The sequence below is a fragment of the Rhodnius prolixus genome, unplaced genomic scaffold (assembly GCF_049639745.1).
Source record: "Rhodnius prolixus isolate KJV_2025 unplaced genomic scaffold, Rpr scaffold_21, whole genome shotgun sequence".
NCBI classification, from domain to species: Eukaryota; Metazoa; Arthropoda; class Insecta; order Hemiptera; family Reduviidae; genus Rhodnius; species Rhodnius prolixus.
This window is the reverse complement of record NW_027411606.1, coordinates 1,277,316-1,297,970: the sequence shown is the minus strand read 5'-3', so window position 1 is coordinate 1,297,970 and position 20,655 is coordinate 1,277,316. Positions and strand designations below refer to the sequence as shown.

Sequence of the window (20,655 nt, the reverse complement as noted above, 5' to 3'; positions counted from 1 at the left end):
ACTTTTCCCTTTCTTTACTATAATTAGGGCAAACCATAACCATGTGTTCAAAATCCTCCGTCTCATTACATCTCCTACAAAGAGGAGAGACCATATTACCTACTCAATATGACTTACAAATACCATGGTTTGCTCGCATTCTATTTATTATGGTAACAAATTCTTTTGCCAAAATAACCATCTTTAAACCATGCAAAGGGTTTTAGCCTCCAAATATAAACCTACCCAGGTTTCCAGAAAATCAGACAAAAGGAAATTTCGGATAGCGGTACAAAAAGAGCCAGATAAATATTTTTAAACTAGAACAAACAATGAATATCTACTTCAAAGATGAGAGAAAAAAGAAATAAACAATAATCATGTAATTAGCTATTTTTATCTCGCATTACCAATTAAAATTAAACGTTGAGTAGCTGATTGGCTAAGTTTAGCAAAGGAAATTGTTTGATAGAGGGCTGATTCAATTAGTTATCTTGTCCAATCGATAATATTTTTAATGATTATCGATTGAAAATATTGCCTTTTTTAGTTTTCTACATATTTCAAATTGTCTGACCCTGAAAAATAATAATTTTGAACTATTATTAAAAACGAATTATTTGTTTTATTATACGAGGGTCGTTTGAAAAGTCCGTGCAAAGTCAGAGAGATAGCACTACTGGCGCGTATCGAGGTTATGTTTAGTTAGTAGCATCTCTTGGAAGAACACACACCAAGTTTCAGCCAGATCGGTCTATTTCTTTGTGTTTGGCATTCGTTTGAATCGAGGAAGTCGAGTGATTTTCAAAAAAATGGACGAAAAAGAATTTCGTGTGTTGATTAAACACTACTTTATGAAAGGCAAAACGCCTCAGGAGACTAAAGAGAAGCTTGTTAAACATTATGGTGACTCTGCACCTTCGATTAGAACAGTTTATAAGTGGTTTCAAAATTTTCGAAGTGGCCATATGGGCACAAGTGACGCTGAACGTTCTGGACGCCCTGTTGAGGTTACTACTCCAGAAATCATTGATAAAATCCATGATATGGTGATGGATGACAGAAGAGTGAAGATGCGTGAGATTGCTAGTGCTGTGGGCATCTCGAATGAACGGGTACATAATATTTTGCATCAACATTTGGACATGACAAAGCTATCCGCAAGATGGGTGCCGCGATTGCTCACGCTTGACCAAAAACGAAATCGTGTGAAGTGTTGCAAGGACGGTTTGCAGCTGTTCCAGAAGAATCAGCAGGACTTTAAGCGTCGTTTCGTCACTGTGGATGAAACATGGATACATCACTACACTCCTGAGACCAAAGAACAATCTAAAGAATGGGTTACCAAGGGGGAATCTGCGCCAAAAAAGGCGAAGACCGTTCCTTCGGCCGGAAAGATTATGGCGACTGTCTTTTGGGATTCGCAAAGAATAATCCTCATCGACTATCTGGAAAAGGGTAAAACTATTACAGGTGCATATTATTCATCGTTATTGGACCGTTTGAAAACCGAGCTGCAAGAAAAACGCCCATGATTGGCCCACAAAAAAGTCCTTTTCCATCACGTCAACGCACCAGCTCACACCTCAGCAGTCGTGGTCGCAAAATTAATGGAAATAGGGTTCCAACTCGTTTCACATCCCCCCTATTCTCCAGACTTGGCTCCCTCGGACTACTATTTGTTCCCTAATATGAAGAAATGGCTGGCGGGAAAAAGATTTTATTCAAACGAGGAGGTGATTGCAGAAACGAATGGCTATTTTTCAGACTTGGACAAATCCTATTATTCGGAAGGGATCAACAAACTAGAGCAGCGCTGGACGAAGTGTATAAGCCTAAAAGGAGACTATGTTGAAAAATAAAAAAGGTTTACCCCAAAAAATTAAGTAGTTTTTATTTTTGCACGGACTTTTCAAACGACCCTCGTATTATTATTTTATTTTTAAAAACAGGTGATTTTCAACGGTATTTTTTGGCATCCTGACCTGAATCGGAATACCCCTTCCTTGTTAAAAGAGAAGTACGAATATGGCGATTAAAGATATCTAAATTGTCAAGATATATGCCTAAAAGAAGAGCATCACGATGCTAATTTCTTCGTACTTAATATAAATAATTATTATAACAGATATTATCCACTTTAAATGGTACTAATTGATGTAAAATAGGTGAAATTTTTTATATTTTGGTGAAAAACGCAAGTAGACAAGAAAAGCGATCTCTGACTCATCTACATCCCTTACCGTGATTCGCGTAAATAAATTTTCTTGAGAACTTTTTCATTAAAATGATGGCTGACTTCAAAATTAGTAAAAAAAAAAAAAATTAAAAGACAGACAAATAGGAGAAACAGTCTTTGTTTAAATTTGAAATTTTAATTTACTTTTTGAATCTTAATATCCTTGTAATAAGTAGGAGACTGTAAACTCGGATCTATATTACGATGGAACAAAATTTGATTCTCACTGAGCCAGTGTATGGAAGAAAGGTTGAGGATGTAAGGGGTTAGCCCAACAGGGTCATCTGAAGACGGTTTTCCATGCAGAGGACTCGGTGATCTTGGTGTGATACTTCGTTACAAATAATCACAAGACACAGGTAAGAACAATAAGAATTATTTCGGTCATTTAGCTTGCTGTGAATGCCCTGGGGGAAGCCAGAGAGCTCATTGAAGCTGTTAAGAATATGTAGAAGATGTCTCAATGAGAAAACAGAATCTAGAAAAAGCAGTGATCCATTTCTAGGTTCCTGGATACCAAGAAAGCCTGGGTAAAATCGAAGGAGCTGGATGAGTTGGCGAAGGCAAGAGCGATTGATGATTAAAGTCATTATTCACTGAAATGGATGAAAATGGACTTGATGCAGAAGTTGCAAGAATAATTCTTGCCTTAATAGACTTAAAATGTTGCGCCAGTGTTTTGAAGGCAATTTACAAAAAATTGGAAGTTTAAAGGAAAACCATACGAGTAGTAAGAGGCGGTCATGTGAGTGGTCACAGCAAATTTTTCTCATTTCAGAAAGTCTTGTGCCGCCTTCGTAGCCGCCTCTTTAAGGAGATCTGCCGTTCAGTTCTATTGGGGCAGTTGTTTAAGGGATTGATCATCAAAAAGCCGAAAAACCCAAAACTGAGACTTTTTTCCCTCCTAATTCCTCCATAAAAATTAAATTTCCAAATTTTCTTTGAAATAAAGAGCCAATCCTAGTTTTTTGAAAGTAATATATTGCAACCACTTACAACCAATAAATTGGGATGGTAATAAATTGTAACTTTTACGATAATGCCCTCTTCTTTTCGAAGAGAGAGGGAATGTAACTGGCATATCCAGTAATGACGTGTACCTTACTTATTTATTTTGAAATAATAATTACATAGCGTCATAATATCTGGTGATTTGTCCATGAAAGAAATGACCATCCTTCGAAGGATCATTTTCATTAAGTGTATGGAGAGGAGTTGCCGCTTATTAAAAAGGAGTTGATCCTTGTACAAAGTGTAAATATGATGTATTTATAATATATGGTGTGAGATATTCGATAGTGTGAAAAGAATTAAGAGAACTGTAGAGGCGACAGAAGAGGATGCTGAAGTGGGAGAAACATAGATTATCATCTATCCTAGACAAATTGCTGGTGCACAAGTAAACCACTATGTGTACTATGGGTAAGAACGAACACGATGGACAGAAAGGTAGCGAAGAAGGGCCTCTTGAGAAGGGAGGTAGGTAGCTTTCAGGATGTTAGGAGGATGAGGGTTGCACAATTTGGTTTTTAGGAGAACACGCAGGACGCATTCGTGGGAACACATAGAATTCATCTGTATTCTCCATCTCTGTCTTTACCCACACACTATCTCTTTTTTTTTTTACTTTAAGAAGGCGCTATAGTGACTCAGCTATAGTTTAATATCTATGTAGATACTTATGTGTTAAGGTTAGATTACTATAAGATTAACCCGAATCACAAACACTACACTAATAGAGACTTGTAGTACTAGTGTAGCTACACATAAATACTGACACGAACACATTTAGAAGCCCAGTTAAAGTTTAGATGGTAAATAATGGTAAAAAAATTATATACCACCAATTAAGGCATCTTCTCTTGGTTTGATAACTCTAGTTAACGAACATTTATCTACTTCTTATGTTCGCATGTTTACATTATATATATATATAATTAAAAAAATATATATAAATATTTTTCAATTAAGAAACTTATACGATAATTACGCAATTATTGACTAAAACTTTTTTTATTAATATTTAACACTTTTTTTATTTATTAAATAGTATTGGCAAGGAGAAAAAAAGGGACATAATTTATCTCCTTGACATTACAATAAAAATAAAATGAAGAAGATAATAGAGAGGAGTCTCAATTAAATCCGATGATTAGAAAAAAATAAAAATCAAATTAAAGGCTGAACAATCAGGAAACATCATCACCTTAAATAAATAAAATAAGTTTCAACTATTTGAATAAAATGGTACATTCGATGATTACTTACAAAAAAATAAAACCAAATTGCCTTGGTGATGTTAATCTGAATTGGCTTAACTAGGAAGTCTTAAAAAAAAATTTTTTGAAATCATAGTTTAAAAGATAAATACAAAGAAACATCAACTATGAAAACGGTAACTGTTGGTAACAAGGCAGATTTGTTATTAAGGGGTTATAGGCAGTCAGAAATTTGGAAAAATCGATTTTTTAAAAAAAAATTTATATTAAAGTATAGTATCTCAGGAATGTTGTCCTAAAATTTCAAGTCGATCCGAGCAAAATTGTAAGAGTGAAAGTGTTTACTAGCCCCGACCGTTCGAACTACCATCGCTGAGCACAGAGATCAACTTGCTACGCGGGAGGCAAGAATCCTACGCAGACAGCAGAAATCGGAACTTAGACATTTTGGAAGACATGGAGGACTTATTTTATGGGCCTGGAATCGATGACACTGTGTAAGTTGAAAAAAAAGATTATCCAGGTTTTATTCGCAAACCTTTAACCGCTGAAAACTTTAAACGCGTTTTTCTCAAAACTACGTTTTCAAAGTCGGTGGACACGATATCTCAAAATCTACTGCACCGATCTTTTTGAAATTTTACCTATTTCTTTTACACATATTAAAATCGTACTTGGACGAAGGATTTTTTTTTTTTTTTCAATGAATAAGAACTTGTTTTACAAACATAAAATGGTCAATTTTTTTAGTGAAAATCGTGACTCAAACTTTAAAGTTGTCCCAAAAATTAAAAATTCAATTTTTTTCTAAATCCTTCGGTCAAGTACAAGATAAAGTCATCTACTAACGAAATCTTTTCGAAATTTTGATTGACCCAGTCTCAAGATATCATGTCCACGAGAGGGTTGCATTTTTTTTGACGTGTTGCATTAAAATATTCGCCATTAGTACAATTATTATTAATTTGTAACGAAAAAATTACAATAAGTTCTTTAAACATGGACTGATATGACGCAAAAGTTCCCGAATAAAAAAGTAAACACGTTTTTCCACCCAAAAAAAATTTGAAAAAATGACTTTTTTGGCGCCTCTGACTGCCTATAACCCCTTAAGTTTTGATGTGCCCATAGAGGGGAATTAGTTTCATAAAATTGTGTAGGATACTCAAAATAGCTCAAAAACCGAATGATGAAACTGGAAACAATAAAATTCGATTTGGTTCCACCAAAGGGGGCCTCACTGTATCTTGGAGCTCAAAATTCCCTTAAATTGAATAGTGAAAAACCCCCCTAAATTGGTTTCATTCACTTATTTTTTTGAGATTTTATCAAAAATTTGAATAAGGCAGTTTCATTTTACACAAAATACAAGTCTATATCTGTAAGTACAAATTCATTTGCGAGAAAAATCGGATTAAGATGAATTAGATCTAAAAGAAGTTGGTACGCTAACTTCTAAAGTACTATTTAAGTAGAACATAACACTATTTTATCGATTACAAGTATCGTATAAGCTCTTTAAGTATCGATGGCAAATTTTCTGATAGTGTACAACATTAGAAGTTATATTGTTATAGGATATAAGCTCTATCAAATTATTAGTTCGTTTACTTAACAATTAGGAAGTGGTAAAATTGCAAAAAAAGAATATTTCGATACCAACCCCTTTTAAATGATTAATTCTTCTAATGGTAATTATTTTTAATGACTACAGCAATCAACTACTCGAACAGCCGTAAGGGTGTCTGCATAAAAGTTGGGGAAAATGTTCAGTAAGTCTGGGGAAACTCCCCGAAGCGTTTTAGGTGAATGAAAAATTGTTTTCTCTGCTAAGAAATTAAAATTTAAATAATTTCCCGTTTTACCCAATAAATTTTCTTGGTGAAAACTTTTTCAAATAAAAGTGAACTGCTCATTTAGAATATTAGACAGGATGTTACAAGAAAATCTTTAGGGAAAAATCAGGAAAAGCACAATTAGCAATGCAATAATATATTGGACTTTCAAATGGCAAATATTTACTAAAACTCTGTTAGCCCTCAGATCCTGTTAGTTTACAACACCAAATCCATCTTCTACGAGGGAATAAGTTGTTAAATTGAATTGCCATCATTTTACCCTAAACTCCTTAAATTGTAAGGGACCTTTGTTTACAAAATTTGGAAAGCACCTATTTCGGATCTAGTGAAAAAATTCAAACTAATAAAGAAAATCTAAAATAAGTCACAACAATTTTTCAAAACAGATCATTCAATAGACCAAGGCACATACACACTGAATTTCTGATCAAAAAAATATCATTTTTAGGTTTTTTTGAAAAAAAAAAACAAAACAATTAAACTGAGGTTTAAGTTTTGGCAAAACTCTCTTAATTAACTCATTTTATTGATTTGATTACTAATAATTGTAGGCCTAACAATGACACCACTAATTACATCTCTAAAGGAAAAGAGAAATTACAAAAGATTGAGATGAATAATGGATAATGTGAAGGATGAGTTTTGTACTAATAATTGTTAATTTACAAATAATTAATACGTTAATAATAAATTATTAATTATTTTGTAATAGAAACTACCTCTGGTAGTTAACAATAGAAAAATTTGAACTTATTAAAAATTATTTTTTTGTATTCAAACAAATGTTGTATAAAATGTGATTTAAATAATGAATATTAGATTTGAATTTTAATTTTAAGAATAGAAATTAACCTTTGAACCAAAACTTCAAGCAGATCTAGATGTTAAAAGATAAGTTATTGAAATGTTCGCTTAATCTTTAAAATTCCCACATAAATAATACTTATTTATTAAATTTTGTTAACAAATTTTATAATCCAATAAGATAAAGGGACTGATTTGAAAAGACGGTTTCTTTTTTTAAGCGTTAAATTGCAGTCAACGTCGTCATAATGATTTATTTTTGACAATGGTCTGTCAATAATGGTATCAATTATTTGAGAAAATGAACTTCAATCGATTTAGTAAACTTTAAACAATTATTAATTCTTTAAAAAAAAAAAACGGAAATAAAGTGAAAACGTTTTTGAAAGATTATGTTTAGAACTTAAACTTATTCCTGGCTTTAACAAATAAATAAATTGGTTATTCCATAAAAATTCGAAACCAATTTCAGTAATATCAAAAAAATCATTAATTTTTAAAAACCCCTTATTTTAATTGTTCAAAAAATTAAATTTTCCATTAAAATCATGATTATAGTAGTTAGTAATAGTGGGAGAAAAATTCTTTAACGAGATATGCATTTAGGATGATGTCATACTGATTAATTGAAATAGTTTTTTATCGGTTTAGGTAAATATGCATGGATAATCGGCAATTAAATGTGCTTACATATAATTTTAAAAACGAATCATAATTATTTTCTTAAAACTTCTTTAAAAAAATTAGCCTAAAAATATTGCTACCACTATACGAGGGTCGTTTGAAAAGTCCGTGCGAAAATAAAAACTACTTAATTTTTTGGGGTAAACCTTTTTTATTTTTCAACATAGTCTCCTTTTAGGCTTATACACTTCGTCCAACGCTGCTCTAGTTTGTTGATCCCTTCCGAATAATAGGATTTGTCCAAGTCTGAAAAATAGCCATTCGTTTCTGCAATCACCTCCTCGTTTGAATAAAATCTTTTTCCCGCCAGCCATTTCTTCATATTGGGGAACAAATAGTAGTCCGAGGGAGCCAAGTCTGGAGAATAGGGGGGGATGTGAAACGAGTTGGAACCCTATTTCCATTAATTTTGCGACCACAACTGCTGAGGTGTGTGCTGGTGCGTTGTCGTGATGGAAAAGGACTTTTTTTGGGGGCCAATCGTGGGCGTTTTTCTTACAGCTCGGTTTTCAAACGGTCCAATAACGATGAATAATATGCACCTGTAATAGTTTTACCCATTTCCAGATAGACGATGAGGATTATTCCTTGCGAATCCCAAAAGACAGTCGCCATAATCTTTCCGGCCGAAGGAACGGTCTTCGCCTTTTTTTGGCGCAGATTCCCCCTTGGTAACCCATTGTTTAGATTGTTCTTTGGTCTCAGTAGTGTAGTGATGTATCCATGTTTCATCCACAGTGACGAAACGACGCTTAAAGTCCTGCGGATTCTTCTGGAACAGCTGCAAACCGTCCTTGCAACACTTCACACGATTTCGTTTTTGGTCAAGCGTGAGCAATCGCGGCACCCATCTTGCAGGATAGCTTTGTCATGTCCAAATGTTGATGCAAAATATTATGTACTAGTTCATTCGAGATGCCCACAGCACTAGCAATCTCACGCACCTTCACTCTTCTGTCATCCATCACCATATTCATGGATTTTATCAATGATTTCTGGAGTAGTAACCTCAACAGGGCGTCCAGAACGTTCAGCGTCACTTGTGCCCATATGGCCACTTCGAAAATTTTGAAACCACTTATAAACTGTTCTAATCGAAGGTGCAGAGTCACCATAATGTTTATCAAGCTTCTCTTTAGTCTCCTGAGGCGTTTTGCCTTTCATAAAGTAGTGTTTAATCAACACACGAAATTCTTTTTCGTCCATTTTTTGAAAATCACTCGACTTCCTCGATTCAAACGAATGCCAAACACAAAGAAATAGACCGATCTGGCTGAAACTTGGTGTGTGTTCTTCCAAGAGATGCTACTAACTAAAGATAACCTCGACACGCGCCAGTAGTATCTCTCTGACTTTGCACGGACTTTTCAAACGACCCTCGTAAAGGCAATATTTGATTATTATTTATGATTTTTTTTAACACAAACTTTTAATTACACATAATTTTTTAGTTACATTTAATGAATTAAATTAAATTGGTAGGTAAAACCTTATAATTTTTTTAGATTAAGCAAAAAAATGTTCTTATTGTTGATTTATTTTATTTTATTTGTTTAAATGTTAGTAATATTATATTTAGAAAAATATGAAAATTGAAAACTGTAAATAAAATTGGTATTAACTTTTCCACCGAGGAATCTAGACGACGGTAATCATTTTCTACGATTATGTTCGTAATCAATCGACAAAAATGACCACAAGGGCGATCAATTAAAGCTTAACAGTTATTTCACTGAAAGATGATGGCAATTATAAGAATAAAGTTCAAGATATCCTGTTAAGTAGTTTGCAAGAAATACAGTTCATCGGAATAATGAAATTAAAAAGGAAGCACAAAATACGAGTACACACAACATTTGGTCTGATGTTTGCTAAAGACTCGTGTTACAAGATTAGCAGCAGTAATTTTATTTTTTTGCTGAAATTAGTGGTAGATTCAGTTTTTCGTCAGATTCGTCAATCGTAGATTCAGCGGATTGCACGTCAGTCGTTTGTCCAACGATAAGTTCTTTATTCTTAAAATATGGCCGTTCAGGAACTTCCGGCTGATTTAAATACACAGGAAGCAAAATCGTATAGCTAAGGAGTGATAGTTTTACCACCATTTTTTTTTGGATATCATTCAATTTGATTTATCCGGAAAATGCTTTAGTAATGGAAGTAGTTGATGCCTGTTGATAAAACAGTCAGCTTGGGATTACCAAACCCATTAACAAAGATGCGAGAAGATTGTTCTGGGCCAGCATGAGGAGAAAGAATGTCCTCACAGTGCTGTTTATTGTATCCCTGACCGCTTTTTTGGACATTCATCCATTATCAGAGATAGTTTAATCAGGTTGGTGTAGAGATTTACCGTCTCGCTTTTACAGGAAATCCAAGAATACTTTTCTCTGAGGAACAGGTCAATTTTAATGCTCAAATACTCAGCAGTTAATTATTTATTGTTCATTATTTTTGGTGATTCATTCATAGTTTCAATAGGATGAAAAAATAATTGCCAGTTTTCAGTCGTGGACATACTTATTCTGCCGAGCTTTCGACCTAGGGACTAGGTCATTTTCAGGGCTAGTTTACAAAGTAATATTTTACATCATTACAGGGTTGGGTGAGTCTTCTGTCTTGTCTTCAGTCCATGAACAGACAAAACAGAAGACACACCCAACCCTGTAATGTTGTAAAATATTACTTTGTAAATTAGCCCTGAAGATGACCTAGTCCCTAGGTCGAAAGCTCGGCAGAATAAATGTATCGCGACTGAAAACTGGCATTTATTTTTTCATCCTTTTGTTAATTATTTATTAAAATAATTGATTCTCAGATTCAGAGTAAAAAAAAAATTAAGTTCAATTATATTTTCTAAAACGAAGACGAAAATTTGTGTCTCGATTTTTAATAATATCTTAAAAATAAATCTTTGTTTTACTTTGAAAAAAGAAAGAGAGCTAAAATAGGAAAAATGTTCGCTTAAATCTTACACTCGTCATAGTTTATCATCAAGAGATCATAACGAGCCTCTAACAGTTCCTATTTAAACGTAAATTACAAAACTAGATAAAAGGGAAATAAGAGAGAGATTGCGGAAATTTTGTATATAATTCATCTTCTTCTTTACGAAGATAAAGTGCATTTTGTTTATGCAACGCACGTTGAAACTGTTTCCTCTTTCCATTTGCAAAATAATTTTAATAAAACATTACAGCAGCAAGCAATAGCTAAAGTAATGAATACTAAATTATAAACTTAATTGGTTAATTACTTATGAGATTATAAAATATGAAGAGGAAGAGTAATAAGGAGAAGAAGTGAAATAAAACTGCAGGAGAAGAAGCACTTGCGAATATAATTATTATTATTGCAGTCCTTTCTACCGTTATTAATTGCGCTAACCTTTGATAATCAGATTGATGTATATATGTAGCTGGTAAATAACGATGCATTTGTTACACAAACTACTTTGAATAAGTATTATATAAAAGTTTAATGCTTTCTAGCGCAGTAAATGACTGCCACTAAAAAGTGCCATGATATTTTAAGTTTATTTCATCGAAATGACATAGTTAAGTCTTTTATTAAACCTAATTATGCCTTTTTTTTTAAAGAAAAAACAATAAGTATATTAAAAGGAAAATATCCAATCTTTAAATTCGTTCAAATTTCAAGTATATTAAAAGGAAAACAGCTAAACTTAATATGCGTTCATATTTTCGTATTAAAGTGAGCAAGATTATTTGCTGTTTTTGCTGCAGTATCCACAATCATTTTTTTTTTTAATATTTGCAACATATATGCAACAAAGAAATTCATCTTAAATTGCTGAAGAGATCCCAAAAATTGTCTAATTAAAAGATAAAAGTTTTGGAATTATTTTATGAGATCACCAAAATTTCATTGATTTATTAAGTTAAATTTAAAAAGATAAAAAGAGTCTACCGATCGAGCAGCTAATATATCGGAAAACTGCTGCGTAGGACCATTTTTGAAAAGTAAATCTCACTGAAACGAGCAATTAAAAATTTTTTTCAGTATTTTTTAAGGCTCGTCAACATCTGAGATTATTGGCGCCCAGAGCACACTCCGGAGAATGTTCTCTCGTTTTTGAGAGACAACACTGTCCATCATTGGAACAGAAAATATCTAAGGGCCAAAAAAAAACAAAAAAAAAACTGGATTCGAACCTGTGCTCTCCGTGTTGTGGTAACTTAGTATTTTGCCAGCTAATCTCACTGCTCTTATTGTTCATATTATTATTGCTGTTTTGAAGCCTGGTTTTGAGAAGAGTCATGCATTTATGATGAGAAGTCTAAATGTCGGCAACGCGGTAGAGAAAGCTTTTTCTTTTGAGGGGTGAGGGGCGAGAGTAATTTTGTTGATTGTAATCTCAATGTTTCAGAGTTTTTGCCATGCCGATCAAAATTCTTATATCATTAATTTCTATATTTTAATTTTTGAAACCCTCTGTTTCGCAACAATTTATAAAATCATTCGACTAATAATAGAAATGGTGATTATTTTGAAAAGTATTTTCACAATTTTGACGTGATAAAAACGGCATCTAGAGTTAGCTTCGATGTTATTATTTAAACAAAAATAAAGTCAATAATTATTCACTTATGGTTTTTCCAACCTAATAAGATTATTTTGTAGAATTACAAGATAACGTTAATTATCACTCTATAGATATAAGCGTTTCTTGCAATATTATCTTCTCTCACTTTTTTTTGCACACTTTTTTGAAATTGAGAAGTTTAATTTTTAGACTTGAAAAAAATATTTTATTTTTGTTCTTATTTTTATTATTACTGTTATTTATAAACTTTGCCTTAATGACTAACACAAGTTATGACGTAAAAATTATTGTGAAGTGAACAGCTTGTGCATAATTAAGTGAACATGTCCATGGGCGCATGACCACAAAGATGAATCCTAGCGGAACATTAACCTGCATATTATGGGGACACTAAATTTCCACTAGATGTATTAACTAAATTTTTAATACGCACAGAAAGTGAGAGAAAAATTGCAATATTAATTTTAACGTAATTAATATTTACCTATCAAACAAGACTGTATTTAACGTTACCTATCAAACAAGACTGATTACCACTTCAATGAAATCAGAACGTGTGCGTCAAGTGATTATTACTAATTTTTTTTTTTTTCTGAATAACCTCCACGCCGGAGGGGAAAAGCAAGTTGGGGGGGTCTTTCTTACAAAGAAACGATTGTATCCTCCACAACTCGAAGAACAACCAGGTAAACAGGAGGGTAACTACTTTTCTTGTAAACACAAAGTAGTCGGTCTTACGTACATACATAAGCACACTTCTAGCACACGCGTATCCGAACAATCCTATTTAGAGGTACACCTGACGACCATTTAATTTATGGGGTAAAATTTTTTGATCATGATATTGTCGGGCGTAAATAAATTTTTTGAAAACACCAAATGTTTTTACTAAAATTCTTAGGAGCAAAAAAATCAGAATAATGTTGCCAAATCTTAATTATGGATCAACAAATTCAATTAATAATCCGATGATTAAAAAAAAATGCAAAAATATTTTACTATTGTTGTTAATACTGGCGAGTATTGTTCTAACATTCGTCATAATTATTATTAAGAATTAAATATTAAATAATTACAGTTGAAGAAACAAGAAACAGAGCAAGAAAATTAAACATGCTAACTTTAAAAAACAATTTGTATACAGTTCCAAAATAAAAGTATCATTTAATTAATAATAAAATGATTTTATTATTATGTTTAAATTGATAAGAACGAACTATTAATTAATTCATAATATGATATATGATAATATACGTGATAAGAATTTTTTTTTTTGTAACACCTACAGATAAGGTGAATCGATAATCGATGTAATAAATAAAAAATAATGATTCACTTTTTTCAAGGGGAAAAGTAGTTACTTTAATTTTTACGTGTCGAATGATTTAATATTTACATACGATAATAATATTAAAGGGGTTATCACGATAAGTTCGTGGAATCAGTATGACTGTGGATTACCCCAGTTATAGATTTTAAGTTTTCTAGTAATTGGAAAGTTCCATTTTTTTTACTTACCAGGAGGTCCTACTCCTTCGTCTTCAGAAGTTTCACTATTACTTGACGGTAGATAATGTCTGTGTAGATGATTATAAGTTTGTTTAACGGAGAAATCTAATGGCTGGGGCTGTGGGTCCCGGTAGCTCGGGGTGAGGATCATAGGCATCTTTTCCTCACCACTGTTGTTATTGTTGAGCCACAAGGACCTCGTGCTTTCGTTTCCCGGCACAGCGGCCACTTTGTCTAATTTAAGCTGGCTATTCCTGCGGGTTAGCCCACACAGCACTATGTCCTTTTTTTTTTTTTAATTTTGGCAATGTCTGCTGCTGCTCCTCCGTTGTAGAAGAAGAAAATTCAAACAACTTATAGAGTCCCGGGTACTTCTTGTTTTTAAACTCAATCTTGAAGTTTGAAGAATTATTTTATAAAAAGAAATAAAATGAAATAAAACAGAAAAGCGAACTTAAAAATTAAAAAAAAAAAAACAACTAAAATAATAAAAAAAACAAGCACTTGTTCGCCTTTAGTGTCCCAGTACCAATCGGCCAATAAAACTAAAATTGCGGTAAAAACCGAAAAAAAATGAAAAAAAGGTCTTTAGAAAAATATAGCCGAACCTAAACGACTTGCCGCTCACAGAGTCACGGATGCTACTCCGCTCCAGCTAGGAACCACCGGCTACGAGGGTAGAGGGGCGCGTCTAGTGGGGGAGCACTAGCGAGAAGGTGGGAGCAAACTCTCCACCAATCACACTCCGTCTTACATAAATATGCCCCTCTAATAAGAGTCGATTGAATAAATGGAATTTATTTAGTTTTCTCCTTCAAGGCGGTTCTCCACAGATAATTAGTTTTTAAGCGCATGCGTATTATATACTCATTTTTTTTATTTCTCTCTCAATCTATCTCTTTCTATTCATTTACATCTCTTGCATATCTATTTCTAAAAAAAAAAACTAAAAATCGCTAGCTACAGTCCCTAAATTTTACCAAATTACGCAAAAATGATTCTACCATAAATCTCATCATCTAAGTAAAAACAAAACTGATAACAACCTAAGCGACTCAAATAATCAAATTTAAGCAATCGTCCACTTCCGATCTAGAGACTAGGTTATCATCGCCAAGGGTTATGGAACGTATTTAACGGAAACAGAATACAATTTACAATAATTTTGATCTAAATATCTGATTCTGTAAACATGTTCTAAAAGCTTTGAAGATGAACTAGTTCCTCGTGGAAAGCTGGGCTCGAATTACTACAGGTGAAAGAAAAACGGATGGCCAGTACTCTGCAACAAATTTTTGATAACTTGATTCCTAAAATAGAAAGTGTATCTCGGTTAAAAATATATAAAAAAATAAAAAATTCTATTAAATTTTACTCTCCTCAACTAACGCCCTGTATTAGCTGAGCTCCTTTCAACTGAACATTACAAGCCAGAATATGAAAATATAGAGGGTGACCAAAGTTATATATGCTCCACCCACTTTTTTTTAAACGGCGGGAAATTTCGAAAAAATAAAAAACACGTATTTAATCATTTTTAGTCTAGTTTATTTTCAGTGATTGACCCAATTTTTTAAACCCCTGTATCTCGAGATGCAGCATCCAACTTTTGTTTTTCTAATGGAACGTTATATTTTTTGTTGCAAATTTTTGTAGTATTTGAGCTCCTAAAAACAACAAAAAATTTTTTTTTGAAATCGGTTAGGTTTTTCAAAAGTTATGGTAATTTAAAATATGAATAACAAATTTCAGTTTACTGTCAAAATTACGTTATTTTTTTTAAAGAATCTATTCAAACTGGGCTAGAATCTATTCAAATCTTGACTTCGCCACCATAAGTGCTGCTACAAGCAAAGCGTGGGAGTCCAGAGTTTTGGCTTGCCTATCCGTTTATTGTGCCCAGTTTGAACAGATTCTTTAAAAAAAATAACGTAATTTTGACAGTAAACTGAAATTTGTTTTCCATATTTTAAATCACCATAACTTTTGAAAAACCTTACCGATTTCAAAAAAAAAAATTCGTTGTTTTTAGGAGCTCAAATACTATAAAAATATGCAATAAAAAATATAACGTTCCATTTGAAAAACAAAAGTTGGATGCTGTATCTCGAGATACAGGGGTTTAAAAAAATGGGACAATCACTGAAAATAAACTAGACTAAAAATGATTAAATACGTGTTTTTTATTTTTTCGAAATTTCCCGCCGTTAAAAAAAAAAGTGGGTGGAGCATATAACTTTGGTCACCCTGTATAGGTTTCGTGACCGTAAATTGTTAAACTTAGGATTCAAGATTGGCGAGGAATCGGTCAAATAAAAAACAAACTCGTCTTTTTGCCAACGTTTCGACAAATATATTGTCTTCTTCAGGGCCTGGATATTACAAATACAAAACAATTTACAGAGTCAGTAACATAGAAAAACAGTAAAATTAAAAGTTAGCCACGTAAGTTTCAATAATTATAAAGAATTTATTGTATTTTACTTTTTATTTTTGTATTACTGATTTTTACTGTTTTTTCTATGTTACTGAATCTCTAAATTGTTTTGTATTTGTAATATCCAGGCCCTGAAGAGGACAATATATTTGTCAAAACGTTGGCAAAAAGACGAGTTTGTTTTTTATTTGACCGATTCCTCGCCAATCTTGAATCCTAAAATTACAAACCAGATGATTAAGAAAGAACGAAATGGCTGCTCAAGCAAGATAAGCAGTTAATCTTTTCAGGGACTTAAATAACCTCTGTGAATAGCAAAGCAGAAATAATTAAAGTGGCAAAAATTTTAAATTGAAATAAAGTAAAAGCTGTCTTCACTTTCTGTCTCTAGATATTCAAAGTACTATTTCCATATCAACTTTTGATTAAACAGGACTTCAAAAATTATTTAGTCGTAAAATTAAAGATAGCCTTAAAACTGGAAAAATAATGACAAGCAAAACGGGAGAGAGAGGTAGAGAAAGATAAGCTAGACCACACGGACTTTTGGGAGACAAGCCCTGTAAGGGGTCCAGCAACCACACAACCCCCTAACTAAAGGTTAAACGCTAATTTTCCGCCTTCAACCCCAGGTGGTAGTTGTGTTTTCAACTAAAAGATCGACTCCACAACCGCGGCCTCCCCTTCCCCTTCTTCTTCTTGTTTTAACGCCCCTTTTTCACTTGAAACATGGTTAATTGAATTAACCATTAAGTTAATTTAAAAACTAACCTACTTTAACTCTTATTTGAAGAAGGTAATTAAATATTTATGGAATAATAATCAAAATAATAACCTAGTAAAACATTTGGACAAGATTAGAATTTGTATATTCAAACAGATTTACGCTCGACGAACCAAGCATAGTGGATTTGTTGGCCTAGCATTTAAATTATGGCAGCTTGAAATAAATAAACTCCGGTTTATTTATTTAAATTAGAATAATTAAATTTGTATTATTGATATTTAATTTAAATTCATGTTGAATTCAATTTTTAATAAAAATTGGAATATAGTCGTGTCTTTGAATGTGTTTTTCAGCAGTAGTAGCCTTTGTTTTTTCCGGTCAATGCAGAGATCTCATCTCCTGTAGGCTCGAATCGAAGCTTTGGGCTCTGCGTTTTGGAGCACATACGAGGGTCGTTCGAAAAGTGCGTGCAAAAATAAAAACTACTTAATTTTTTGGGGTAAACCTTTTTTATTTTTCAACATAGTCTCCTTTTAGGCTTATACACTTGATTTTTAACAGAACATAAATTGCTTTTAAATAATTTAATGAACCGATTAAATTAATGAACTTGATTTATTAACTTATGAAGTGATTTTGTTTCATATGTCCCTTTATTTCAGTATTCGATGCATGCTCGCGTTTAGCTACCTGTTGCATTATTATTATTATTATTTTTTTAATGATTTAAGGCGCGTCAACAACTAAGGTTATTGGCGCCCGGAGCTTTTTTCAGTGCACTGCCGGCCTCCGGACAGTGTTCATTCGTTACAGACAACACTGTCCATCACCGGACAGTGAGCTGTAAGAAGCTCCTAGGAAGAGAAAATCTCCCTTCCCTTATTATTATTATTAAATGCTCATGCATAAATTAGATTCCTAGGCGAAATAAAATTTCATTCCATTTTGTAATAAATTAAAAACTCTCCATAAACGGTAGCTTAAGTGGTTGTTGAAGTATCTAAAATAGATCGACACTACCATCCCTGGTTGGTTCTACCGTAGCCGTTGCTTAGCAAGGGATTTTCTGATCTCCCCGATGATTCGATATTTTTTTTTCTTCAATTTTCAATGATTGTAGGAGAGAAATAAACGAGTTAAGATCATATTTTGTGTAGCGCGGTAAATAATGTTTGGTTATTTATTATAGTTCACAAATGATGAATCATTTTCAAACTTTATTGAAACAAAAAAGGTGTTTGAAAATCTGCTAAGAGAATCTTTTTACAGAAATCAAAAGATCATTAAGATCATTGGCGAACAAATTCTGTGGTTCATTGAAGAATTCTACGGATAAAAATTTACTATTTCAATTAAGATGCCTTTTGATAATTTTATTTCATGAAGGAAGGAGGGTTGAAATAATTAATCAATCTTAGTAATTTATACGATCTTAAAAAAATTTTCAATTTGAATTCATCTAGTTTTTTTTTAAATCACCATAAAAGTTTAGAAGTAATTATTTTTTTTGCAGGTGGCACTAAAAATTGGCAAAGCAAAAGCAAAGGATTAATTCCCTCTGCAAAAGAAATCGAAAAGAAAAACTTATCCAGCCAACAACAGCCAATAGGCGAGGGTAAAAAACGATTACGTAGTCATAAAAGATCCAATAAATTATTTATTTTAATTATTTTTTTCAAAAATAATTAGCAAAGAAGTATCTTTTTTTTCCTTTTAAATGTGGCCTCTTCAACAATAAAAAACTTTTAACGTTTCAGTCATTTTTTAAACCATAGATATTCTTAGACTCTGTAAATATTCTATATTCTTCTTCGGCAGCATAAAAGACCGTCTTAGGTTTTTTTTAAGGTTGTTCAGAAGCAAGAATATACTGATTTAATCGCTTTAAAACACAGTAGTTTTGTTCAATATTTTTGTCTCCATTTTTTTAAAAATAAAATTGTAAACAACGTTGTTTCCTCTTGAGAAAAAAAGCTAGATCCAGCTTAAAACCAAGCTATATTTAAAATTATGTACAGTCGAACCTCGCTTAACGAGCATAATTCGTTCCAGAACCTTACTCGTTACGCGAAATACTCGTTAAGCGAAACAATTTTTTTATATAAATTAAAATAAAAGGGGATAATTGCTAGATCAGCCACACTTACACCATTTTCTCGTTTCTCAAAGATTTTACGTTTCAATTCTAACGTTATTTTAATTCTTTTCGAAGCCATTTTGTTAGAGGGATAACAAAATAAACACAATAATATTTAAACACAAATATCACTATATGGACTTCCCCTATATATACGGTGACTATTCGTACTGTTTTTGGCAGGACAGTACTGTTTTTTAAGACGCTGTCCTTCTTTTTTTTTTTAAGCATAAATGTCCTGTTTTTTATTCATTTGTACTGTTTTGTACTGTTTTTCAATGAAATTTAAATTATACTCAATGAAATTAATGAAAATATGAATATTTTTTCGAAGATTTATGTGTGATTTTGTTAAGATCTGACCTTGATATTGTGAAAATTAGATATATTTGTATATTATTGTCGTTAGTACAGTTTTTAAGAATGTGACATTAAAACCAAATTTGTTGTAATTTTAAAAGACTGAATATTTTTTCTATTTACAAGAGTTACTATTTACATTTTGTTACTAATTAACAAGTATATAGTTTAAGCAGTCGCTCAGTTTCGGCTGAATATGGGCCATATTATATGGCCATTGTTTTGTAATAACCGATCTCGTATTAATATCTTTTACAGGTTTTTTTTTGCTTCTTGTCCTGTTTTTTGATACAAAAATAATGGTCACCGTACCTATACACCACTCATTCGGTGAAGTTCGGTTTCGACTGTATCAATGCATTAGATACGTGGAGAATATGAAACGCATATGCGTAAACAGGAATGACTAATCGAAGAATGCGCAGTTTTCGATGAGTCAGCGAAAACTGCGCAGTCAGCGAAATGTCATTAGAAAACTATCGTTATGCGAAACATCGCTCGCTATAAGAATCAATTTGTTTTACTCGTTATGCGAATTACTCGTTAAGAGAGGTGCTCGTTATGCGAGGTTCCACTGTATTTAGAATTACTATTTACTAAACCCCACACTAGGCTTAAAAGAAAAGAACTAAACAGACGCTATCGACTAATTAAAAGACTCTTAGACGATAGATCAAAACTCTCTCTGGACAACAAAAGACTGATTTATACTTCTATTTTGAAACCCATCTGAGCTGTGGGGTTCAACTAAACGCTCCAATCTCCAAAGGATTCAATCTAAAATACTTCGAACTATTGTAAACGCTTCATTTTATGTCTCCAACCAACCTGACTATACACACCGACCTTAACATTCCTTTTTCTGCAACCATGTAGGGAAGTTCTCATTACTCAATTAAACTCAGCTGTGTAATGCCCAACTTCCCACACTAGTGGGGGGAAAGTCCCATTAGTGTCACTTTCCGCACAAGTGAGTGGAAAAACTTTATTGTGCTTCCTTGATATAAGAAGTTTTGTGATTAACATAAATATTTTCTGTAAAACTCTAATAAGTTTATTTAACGTAACTAAATAATTAAAAACGAATATTAAACAAAAAATAAAAATTGAAAGGAATATAGAAATAAAAATAAT

General features: G+C 32.5%; 1 protein-coding gene across 3 annotated transcripts in view; it reads right to left on the bottom strand.

Annotated features, from left to right (window-relative positions):
• Window positions 1–20,655, bottom strand: part of LOC141455098 (POU domain, class 2, transcription factor 2-like) — a 290,468-nt gene that overhangs the window by 151,365 nt on the left and 118,448 nt on the right. Inside the window, exon 1 of one of the 3 annotated variants that reach the window (XM_074129959.1) lies at window positions 13,870–14,525. The exons of 1 other annotated variant lie outside the window; for it this stretch is intronic. In XM_074129959.1, the coding sequence (XP_073986060.1) occupies window positions 13,870–14,017 (148 nt within the window). In that variant the 5' untranslated portion in view covers window positions 14,018–14,525. Of the gene's footprint in view, window positions 1–13,869; window positions 14,526–20,655 lie in introns of those variants that run through there. One more of the 3 variants, XM_074129960.1, reaches the window with a different exon arrangement.